General features: G+C 27.1%; 1 protein-coding gene across 1 annotated transcript in view; it reads right to left on the bottom strand.

Annotated features, from left to right (window-relative positions):
* LOC110025062 (pentatricopeptide repeat-containing protein At5g39710) overlaps positions 1-10,381 on the bottom strand; it is a 14,851-nt gene extending 4,470 nt beyond the window's left edge. Inside the window, exon 1 of the mRNA XM_020725326.1 lies at positions 10,256-10,381. Coding sequence (XP_020580985.1) covers positions 10,256-10,381 — 126 coding nt within the window. The remainder of the gene's footprint in view (positions 1-10,255) is intronic.
* Positions 10,382-11,408: the final 1,027 nt, after the last annotated feature.

Genomic DNA, 11,408 nt, shown 5'->3' with positions numbered 1-11,408 from the left:
TATATATAAGAGTATTTACATACATATCACTCCATTCTTCTGTCAGTAATTACCTACACTTAGCCTCAATTTTGCATACATGCTGCTTTGCCTATGCATGAAAATGTATATTTCATTTTTTTTAAAATTAAAATAGAGATATTTTTTATGCCATAAGAAAGGTTTGGGTGGTATAATTGTAAAAATTAAAAGTTATGTTAAAAATACATGGGATAATTGGTGGTATGTACGCAAACGCCCCTTTATAATATTAGCTATCATCAATCTTCCACGTCAACATTAATTGGAGGAATCATGCACGATTGCATGTTCTTAATTGAATATATTATTTCCACTGTTCACGATCAAACCCTATCAATCCATCAAATTTAAGAACTCGTATGGTTGTATTTATTAGCCATTATAATTTTTGTGGCAATAAATTTAGTTGTTACATATTTTTTTTTCATAAAATAATTTAAATTAAATTTTATATTTCTTTTCGGATCAATTTTTATAAAATTAAGGGTGCGTTTGGTAAAAATTTACATATTTAGCCTACTTCTTTACTATAACTTTTTATTTAATAATTTTTTGAATTTTTTTTTCAAATAAAAAGCTTTTCACAATACTCATCCCAAACAAACTCTTGTCCTCGGTCCGACCTTGTCATATTAAAAAGAGCATTGGTAAATGAGAGTATTAAAATAAATATATAAATAAATAAAAAATATATATGTTAAGGGGACAGTTGGAATGACATCAATTGAGAATAAGAGATAACAAAAAATAGATTTTAATATTTGGACATATACAATAATTTAATAATAAAAATTATCATCACTCAACAAACAAATAAAATTAATTTCAGTGAATTAAAACAAATGAGATAAATATAAAATAATATTATCAGTAATTGCTTACAAAAAAATTGGCATAAAAATATATTATCCACAACATTCAATAATTTAAAATAAGAAAAAATAAAAAATCCATAGAATCAACACCAAATATTTTTAAAAATAAAATTTAATAATTATGATTATAAAACAAGCTATATATAGAAACACATGCTATTCCCTTTAAGAAGCAAACCATATGTAGCATTTAATTAATGTTATTTATGTATTAAATAAAAAAGAAAATAGGAAGCCCCACAATCGTGGAAGGGAGGGATGGGAATCATGTAACGTCCATATGATTGGTGGAGACATGAGGGTATGGACGTTTTAATATACCAAAATGTCTCTTTGAAGGCCGCCCAAATAATATTTTGCAAATAAATTTTGATATAAAAATAAATGGGAACAATGATACATCTTTCATAATATATAAATTAAAAAATCACATTAAATATGTGTTTATTTGATTGGGTCAATTATAAGAGCTTTCTCTTTCTTTTAATTCTTCACACTTCATATTAAGCTTGATTTTTTTTTAAAGACTGACATCCTTAATAACTCACATATTATACTCCTATTGTTCATGGACATAAGAACTCTTTCTCTCTCTCTCTCTCTAAGATGTTATGAAAATTACATATATATATATATATATATATATATGTGCATTATACTTTAAAGGGATAAGTCATAATGCACATTTCGGGGCTTTATGGTAGAGCAGCTTCTCTGAAGGTCGTAAGTCTCCTCAAATCATGGGTTCAAATTCCCTCATGTGTAGCTTTGATACTTGAATATTTAGCACACTTAGGGATGAGCGAGACTCGTCTAATAGCTTCCGCCCATTCCTTTTAGTGTGTGTGTGTGTGTGATAATGGATAATGTTAAAATAAATATAATAATTTAAGTTTTATAAAAGACAATACAAAAATTGAAAGAGCCAAGGGACCAATCTACTAACAATCCAAACCAAAAAGATTCCACAAAATTAGGGCTGAAGACTCAGACAGAAACAAAAGAACAAATTGAAAGGCAACCTAAAATAAGCTTAAATGGAATCATAAAAAAATGGCTATTAATAATTCCAGGAAAGAAGGGTGATAATCGTCAAATAGTTTTAAAAATAAATTTATAAATATTGTGCTTAAATCATATTTCCATGATATTTATTAGGCCATATATCTTAATCAAAATAAACAACATGAAAGTATAATTATCATTGATTATAAATAATATTATAATGATTCAAGCACGCTCACTTCATAGATAAGTTATTGTTTGAAGAATAACTTCTTATCCAAGTAAATTAGCAATTTTAATTATTGAGATTTTATATTAATAAATTACCCTCCAAACTTGATCCAAATATCAATCAAACCTTCACTTAACTCACACGTTTTTTTTTTAAAATAAGAGAATAATTAATTGCATTCAAAATAGTTGAAGAAGAAGATGGAAAGCAATTTTGTTAGCGATATATATAGAAAGAAAATTTAATTAATTGATAATGTTTATTATATTTATTGAATTTTATTTATTTATTAAGATGGTCTTTGTATATTAATTCCTAGGAGTAAATGGGAAATTAGTCCTCTCCTATTTAAATGAGATTATTTTAGTCACATAATTTATATACTCCACATATTCTTTAAATTGGAGCTGAAACGGTCCCTATGGGAGACTATTAGAGCTCAATTTTAAAATAGTTGGGGAATATTTTGACACTTTCAATACCTAGCATGTTACGGAAAACAATTTATTTAGAATTTGCATGCTAAAATAATGAAATATTACATTGAATATATTTTATTGCTCATGAAAAAATTGAAATCAATAGAAATACATAATGTGCATGTATAGTTAATTGATAAAATTTTAACTTCTATTTACAAATCTATCACCTAAAATTTAAATTTACATTTTTACCTTTTTAACTTATAAAAGTGAAAATACACCTTTTTTCATGCATATGTAAGGTGGATGCATATATGTTAAAATTAAAATTTGTGTGTTATAAAGACACGTAAATACATATAATTAGGTGGTATGTTTGTGGTATGTTTGAAAAAAAAAAAAATGATTATATTTGCTATATAAATTCTATGACTTCTAACTCGAGGCCGATCAAACACATGAAAAATTAGAAGTCAAATTATATGTAGATATAAATGACAAAAACTATAATTATAGTTGATTATTCTAAATACCATTGTATATTACTTATATATGATAGCAATGAATCAAATTCAGCCCCATTTGGCATATAATACTATTGTCTAATCAACAATTTCTTATCTAAATAACTAATATTGTTAATTATTTAGGGAGCATATAATTAAAAGGCCTCCAAACTTGATCCAACCATCAACCAAACTCCATGCACTTAACCGACACGTTTGTTTTGATAAAAGAATACAAATTGCAGTTACAATTTGAGGAATAAGTTGACAAAAAGGGTGATTATATAATTAATGAATTGAACAATAATTTTAATTTTTTCATTAAATATATGCATATAAATATATCATAATCTTAAGAACAAAATGGTATGCTGAATTCCGAAGACATAATAAGGTACACTGATTCAAGACTGGATAACTTATCCTATAATTATTTTTATTTATCCTGTATGAATGATGACTAGGCTGACAAATGAAATATAATTAAAAATATTGCAGTTTTCTTAGGAGCTTTGTCTCATATGGTCTGAATATGGGAAAATTTTTTTAAATAGAAGAAAATATGGAGCTACCTCCCCTCCTATCCTATCAAAGTGTAATAAAAGGGAACTGCCATGTCACATATGCATATATAATACATAAGGGAGACATGCATTATTTCACATGGAGAACTAGGAAGTCAAAAATATATCAAATGCTAATGGATAGGCCTTCTTTAATTCTTGCAAGCAAGAAATAAATAAATAAAATGGAGTATGCTTACCTAGAATAACATCCTTGAGTGAGAAGGAATCGTTGACTAGATTTATTACATTATATAAAAGTTGAAGGGTTTGAATGATAAAAAATACAAGAGAATTATTGGAGAAAATGAGAAAAATAATTAAAATTAAATATTGAATGTAAGGAAGAAATATTGAATGATAATTATTTTTATGTTGAATATTTTATTGAAATTAAATTTTGAGAATATTGATAAAGGCTATGAATTATTTCATGCTGAAAATGTTAATAGTAGTGGGAATGTGTATGTGAAATTAATGAATAAGGATTTGAAAAATAAAATTGTTAATGTGTAGAGTTAGTGATAGGGTGATTTCCATTAAGATCATTATTAAATATGATGGAATAGATAGAAAAAATTGAAGATAAAGTATTTATTGATGGTGATTATATGAAAATATAGGTTTTGACATAATGAACTATTAGATGATTCATGATGAAGACATGATAAAATGCAAGCATAGAATAAGAGAGGTTATAGTTATTTCGTAGAAGCATATGACGTTACAATAGTGAACAAATACTTCTAATTTAAAAATAGAAGAGCAATTAATCATGTGCAAAAGTAGAGTAAATAAGTCACAAAAAGATTTCTTAAATTAAAATAAAAAAAAAGAGAAAAAAAAATATTTAAAAGATTATAAAATGATGTCAAGAGAGATTTGGACCACACAACATATAAAATGTATTTTTGAGAGTATACAATAAATAATTAAAATAATTAATTTTTATTATATTGAACAAGAAATAGGAATGTAAAATATGGAATATTATAATTTTCTTTGGATGAATGTCAAGTGAGGCAAACTATAAAATTTTAGTTTAGCCAAACTTGATGCAGGGTAGTTTATTCGGCTAGGTTCATTTATAGAATTATTCTTATAGAGATTTTAGAAAATTCTAGAAATATATGATATACATTTGCATAAGATGAAATTATTGCATTCCCCAATACAAGAAAATAACATATCAATCATGCATATGTTACTATCATTAAACTATTGTCGTATCGTAATTGGTTAAGATTTCTTAAACATCACCATAACATCTATTAGGATAATCAACGAGCTTGATAGAACCAATATCCAATGGAGGAATCATAAGAATCTTATGTATTCTCATGTTGAGAGCTTAATAAAAAACTTTATTAACATTAATTAATAATTTAATACATTATAAGTCTTACAATAAAGATAAAGCTTATCAATTGAGGATGAACATGATAAGTTTCATAATAATTATTATGAAAATATATTAATTCAAAGTAAATGCCATTATTAACATTATGATATAATGATAAATTTTGTTTGAAGCATTAAATATGTAATATAATCGCTCCTTAGAAAAGTATCATTATATATAAAAAAGATTAATTCTTAAGGAGCTAGAGATGAACCAAGCAAAGGATACACAAATTAAAGCTATATATATATATATAATAAAGAGAGAGAGAGAGAGAGAGAAAGAGAACCCCTTGCATTCTTATTAATCTCATTAGTACATATATATAAATTTACTAAGTTGAACCATTTTAATATATGCATTCTTATGTTGGTTTTATTCTCTTTCTCTATTATATTGTTAGTATAGCTGCTTAATAGAGTATTCCAAAGCTTTTTTTTATTCCTTACAATATTTATTGTTCACAATGATTATTTAGTGATTAGGTGAGAAATACAAAATGATCATTGAAGTAAAATGCAATGCATTTTAAAAGTTTGAAAAAAATAATTTTAATTGAGGGTTTAAAAAATTAGAATTAATTTTGGTAAAAAGTATAACGAGCAAAGCAAAAGCTTTAACTTTTGATGATTGATATGATACATTTAACATTAAAATGGATGAAAAATATTATAAAGAATGGCTAAAACATGATATAAGTGATTAATGATTTAATCAAATTAAATATATTAGAAGTGAAGCTAGTTGTTTCTTGAAAAAAAATTTAGATAATTTTAAAAAATAGAAGTTTAAATTTCATAAATTACTTAAATAAGGGTTCTAATGAAAAAAAAAATTGAATTACAAATTTACAAATAATATAATGAAATATATTATAGATTGATAAAAAAATTAAATGAAGCTAGCCTTAAAGAAGATTCTTAAAAGTAGGGTTTTAGGTAAATACAAAAGTGTTGAGATTTAGAAAGTTGTGAGGAATATTTTAATAGTTTATAAGATAATAAAACATTTCATATTAGAATATTAAATACTAAATGTCACATGATTTAAGAAGATAAAATGTTTTGATACTTAAATTTAATGGTAGACATAGTTTTTATGCTAATCTTTTAAGAATCAAACTTATAAGTTGTCTAATAAAGTTATAGGAAAGAGTAGCAGAACATATGCTTAGAAATATTTTCACTTAAAGAGTTTAGTTTCATGCCCTAAATATGCTTTATGAAAGTAATTTTATATTTAGATAATTAATCGAGAAGTGCATGGAAAATATAAAAAAAAAGATATTTATATGATTTGGTTGATCTTAAGAATGCATATATCACGCAGTATAAGAACTAAATTGGTGCAAATTAAGATAAAAATATGTCTATCAAGGGGCATGTGGATGTTATTAAAGATATATATGATAAAACACTAATTAAAAGTGTTTAATAAATTGGCTACATTTTTATAATTGCAATTTATTTATATTAAAAATCAACATTGAATTCATATATTTTCATATTCATTATGAACATACTAACAAAAGATGTTTCAATTGATATGCTTTCGTATATAGTTTTTGGTAGATGCCTAATGCTTATTCATAATACATTCACTAAAACAATTTTTTAGAATAATCTAAAAATATTAAAACATAAAAGCATAAAATTTATGCACTAGAACAAGGAACAGGTATATGATTATATGATATAAAGTTAATCTAAAATTATTAGAAGATAATGTGTTTGTTATACAGAAAAATGGTGATGCAGATGATGATGTAATTTGTGGAGTTAAAGCTAATCATATTGTCAAAATTGAAAAACGGCATAAGAGTTTTGCATGACAAAAAGAAATCATGTATAATTTACGTAGATTTAATAAATTATAATTAGATTCACACTAAAGACCACTCATCATTAGCTAAACCTAGCTATAACTATAATATTAGAACTGACATAAAGCACCTTAAATATCTTCAATATTTTTCTAAATCTTGCTTTTGCTGTCTGTATCAATCTCAAATCCCGCAATCAGCTTCGTTCACGCCTAGTCAGCTGCATAACTTTATATATAAGAATGATTAGGAAGCTGCACGCTTTCACCTTCATCTCCTTTTACAACATCCAATCCTCTTAACTTCATCACTTTTTACATCATCACATCCTCTTAATTAATTGTTATTTCTGTATCCATTTATCATTTTCTGATTTGCAGCAAGCCATGGTGCTTACACTTGTCGTCTTCTAATTTGTCTTTTTATCTTTTCGTCTACCAAGCAATAATGTCTCCAAACTACCATGCTTTCATTGATATATACATGAAGTTTACATATCTAACTTCTAATGTTTGATATTTATATTTATAACATATGGTGTCATCCATAAATTTATGCTTGAAAACCAAAATTTTACACATTTATAAAGACACTGATGGTGTTCTTTTCGAAATGATAAAATACACAAGAATTGTGGTACTTATGTAAAAACAACAACCAATTTAATAGAGTAACAAAGTAAACTATGAACAGTACATGATCCCGAATGTCGTGCCAATCACAAAGAGATTTATTGAAACTCAAGCAATTACTGGCTGCTTGTGGAGCAACGAGCTCTTCTGTGCACAAACATTGTTACTCAAGAAACTGTGTAACTATTTTCCAACCGTGTGAGAAAAGGTTGTATGTGTATCACTAACTCATAGTAGAAAATTTTAACTAGGCTATACCCCATGATTTTTTTTTTTTTGGGCTTTCCACGTAAAAATATCTGTTGTTTCTATCTATCTATTTTATTACCTAAATATTTGTTGGATTCTCATGCAACACTAAGACAATAATTCAATACTCCACTGTGAGTGTGTGTGTATTTTTTTCATAAGGAAATAAATATTTGACAGAGACTCAAATATCGATTTCTCTTGCGTTTTTTTACCCCATGATGAGAGCCCGAGCCATAAGCTTAAAATTCCAGAGCCCTCACGCCACGGTGGGATCAAACTTTTGACCTGAGATGATTTACAGTGACCCCGCCACTAACAAGCGCGCGCACGCACACACACACATACTTAATTCAAATATATGAGCTAATTAAACGCTGAATGGGTAGAGAATAAGGGCTCTTATGCTATTACACATGATAAGAACAGTTTCATAGCTACTCCTGTGGTTTTGCACCTAGATATTAATAATAAAAGGCATGCTTGATCACATTATGATTAAAGTAAAACAGTAACAGCAAATTGAATTAAATAAGCTGGCAACTTGCATGAACATTTAACACATGCTATTGGTAGGCATTAATTGCTACAATATTGTACAATATTATAAAGTTTCACTGTTTATAACAGATTAATGATTTGTTCCAAAAGGTTTATGTGCCCATTTTCACTTAAAAAATCATGAAATTAATACATTTTTAAAATTATAAAAAGAGAGAATAAAGTGTGAGATTTTATTTTTGCACAATTTTGTTCGCAAACTTGTATGTTTTGCACCTTTCTCGCTATGATTTGTCCCTTAAGTATAGTGGACAAGGAATATTATTAATTTTCTAATTCTATGTTAGTGATGAACGGTGGAGAAGATTTCACTTAAATCATAATGCTGATCATGACTGCCGACTGAATTGGGACCTCAACCACCAAGAGCAATTTGCATCTGGAGGATCCTCCCATGCAAAATTTATGCAAGTGAGCTTAATAAGTGACAATATGAAAGTATCATTATGTTTTTATATTTTTTATCTGCATGACATTTGTCACTCTATCACTCTACTGAACCATCATCTGCATGACATTTGTCACTCTACTGAACCATCACACACACACACACACACATGAAAATATATTGAATAATCATCATTTTGCATGATACAATAAAAAAATGATCTCCTGAATATATGAGCAACTTTATAAAATTATAAATATTTTTATATGAGTTTTGTAATAAGATCGTTTGTCCCACACAAAGCACCAAGAGAATAAATTTGTAAAAAATGAACATTTCCATGGCACACACACACACAAAGATATATGCATGTACATATATATAGATATATATTGTTATGATAATTAGATATTGAAAGGTTCCATTTAGTGATGTTATGTTCTATATATTTGTTCTTTATATTGGAACATTTCTCTACTTTATTCCCAAAAATTCTAGCATATAATTGTTTTCATTTTATTCCTAACATCTACAATATTTTTTTTTTCTTTTGTGGAAATCAAAATTTTCAATAAAAAAAACAAGATATTAGGCAAGTCTTAAAAAAGGAACTTGTTTAGTGAGCATTAATTATGCATATATGCAAGTAAGCTAGCTAGTTGCATGGTCCCCATATATTTTGGATCAATGGATTCATTAAATTTAACTTCTTATATTATGGTAATTTATAAAAGTTATTCTCTAATGATCAGTTAATATATTCTTATTTGAAGCATAAGCATATTTAAGTTCCAAAGTTAAAGAGCAAGAGCTGAGGCATTGTCATGATTGCAAGATGCATGGAATTAAGAAAAATGAGATCCAAAGTAAAGAAGAATCATCAAAATAATTAGACTAGGAATTTTTCATTTTAGTTTAACTCATTAAATACGTAATATTTCTTGATATACACATTCTAATTGGATTAAATGTGGAATATTATTTCATTCCTTCATTATTGTATTAATTGCAAAATTTTTTATTATTTATCTTTTATTTGAAGATTACAACCTGACTTCATGCAAGGCCTTGGCCAACTAAAGCTTTTATTCATAGTAAAGTAAGAAAAAAAATGTAAAATGGGACAAATGCAAGTTGCTAAGTAACTTTAAAAAGCCACATAAAACATATATTTTATGTACTTTGCACTAGAGGACTCTATTGTCTACAAAAGTGGTCAAGAAAAAATGCTATTATTATTATTTTTCCTTTTAATCTCTTTTATCTCTCTAAATGTATCTCTAAACAATTAATAATATTGCATTATTATTTTTACGTGCATATTTACTATTTTATCTGGCCTAATAAACCTAAAATTTTCAAACAGTGCCAAACTTTCAACCCAAGAGAGCTTGAACTCGATTTTCTTCGTTAGGCAAAACCTATTTGAATAAATATGAAAAAATTGAATCAAATCTCAATTTTTTTGTCATAAAAAAATAAGCTAATCAAATTTCTGTAGAAGATATTCCTAATTAGTATAAAACCTATTTTAATTAGTATTAAAATTTAAGAAATTGAAGTTTCTAGATACAAACGAGCAGGTACAACTGAAGCTCAAACCTCAGAAAACCACCTCCATAGAAACCAACTAAAAAAGAAAAAGACTGAACCGGCTGAAGACAAAACCCCCTCTCCTTTTTAAAAGATGCAGACTGCCACATTGACTCCACCACAACCATGAAAATGAGCACACCCACCAATGTTGCACATAACAATCTGTCATGCAACGCCCACAGATAAAAGATATATATTTTATATTTTAAATTATATTGCTATGTGTGTGAAATGTCAAAGTTTAGGTGTAAATATATACATATGAAAATAAAATTAAAAAACTTGTGTAGGAGAGCTAGAGTGGAGCTAATCAGCCTTTTGCCAACGACTCTCCCTTTCCATGCATGGCCTCAAAAGCTGCAATTGTCAAGTCCACATCCTCTTTAATGTTGCCCACCCCCCACAATAAACGCCAAAAGGCCACAACCAAATTAATTACTTATTTATACCAAGAGATAGAGAGAAAGAGAGTGTGTGTGTGTCGTTTTCCTCTCTTGTGGGTCTGAACTTTTGCTGCTTGCATGTATTGGCATTTTAATGACTCCTTTTGAGCATGCAGAATGATAAGAGATGAGAGTGGAATGAGCTTCAAATGGTTCCATGGTGGGAGTGAGAGGAGGCGCCATTGATAAACAACAATTTCATGAATGATTTTTTTAGAGAGATTGCTCAGAGATAGTATTTGGGTTTCAACAATTCAACACCATCATCATCTATTTTTCTCAGCAACCAAGTATTAAAAGAGATGTTTAATTTATCTTTTCATTAATTTATTAAAGTATTTTATTTACCATTATCTAAATTTAATCATTTCTATTTCTATTTTAAGAATCCAATAGATGTTAATAGGAGTATGACACTAAAATGCTATATACATATATGATGAATTTTAATATATATGTTGGATGTTGATAAGTTCACTAATTGCTATTTTAATGATCTATTCAATGAAATGATTTTATCTCTATTAATTAAAAAAAAAGATTATTTCTTAAAAATTTAGAGTGCTTGTGACCATACAATTAATTGTTTGTAGAGGTACTGATTTTGGTCGTATTGTCCCATAAGTAAGGATGAACTCTTTAAAAATCCTTATTTCACTGTATATTAAAATTATATTTTCGGTTTTCATTT

The sequence above is a fragment of the Phalaenopsis equestris genome, unplaced genomic scaffold, assembly GCF_001263595.1.
Source record: "Phalaenopsis equestris unplaced genomic scaffold, ASM126359v1 Scaffold000287, whole genome shotgun sequence".
NCBI lineage: Eukaryota > Viridiplantae > Streptophyta > Magnoliopsida > Asparagales > Orchidaceae > Phalaenopsis > Phalaenopsis equestris.
Note: the sequence above shows the minus strand (reverse complement) of the source record. Positions and strands in the feature narration are given on the sequence as shown.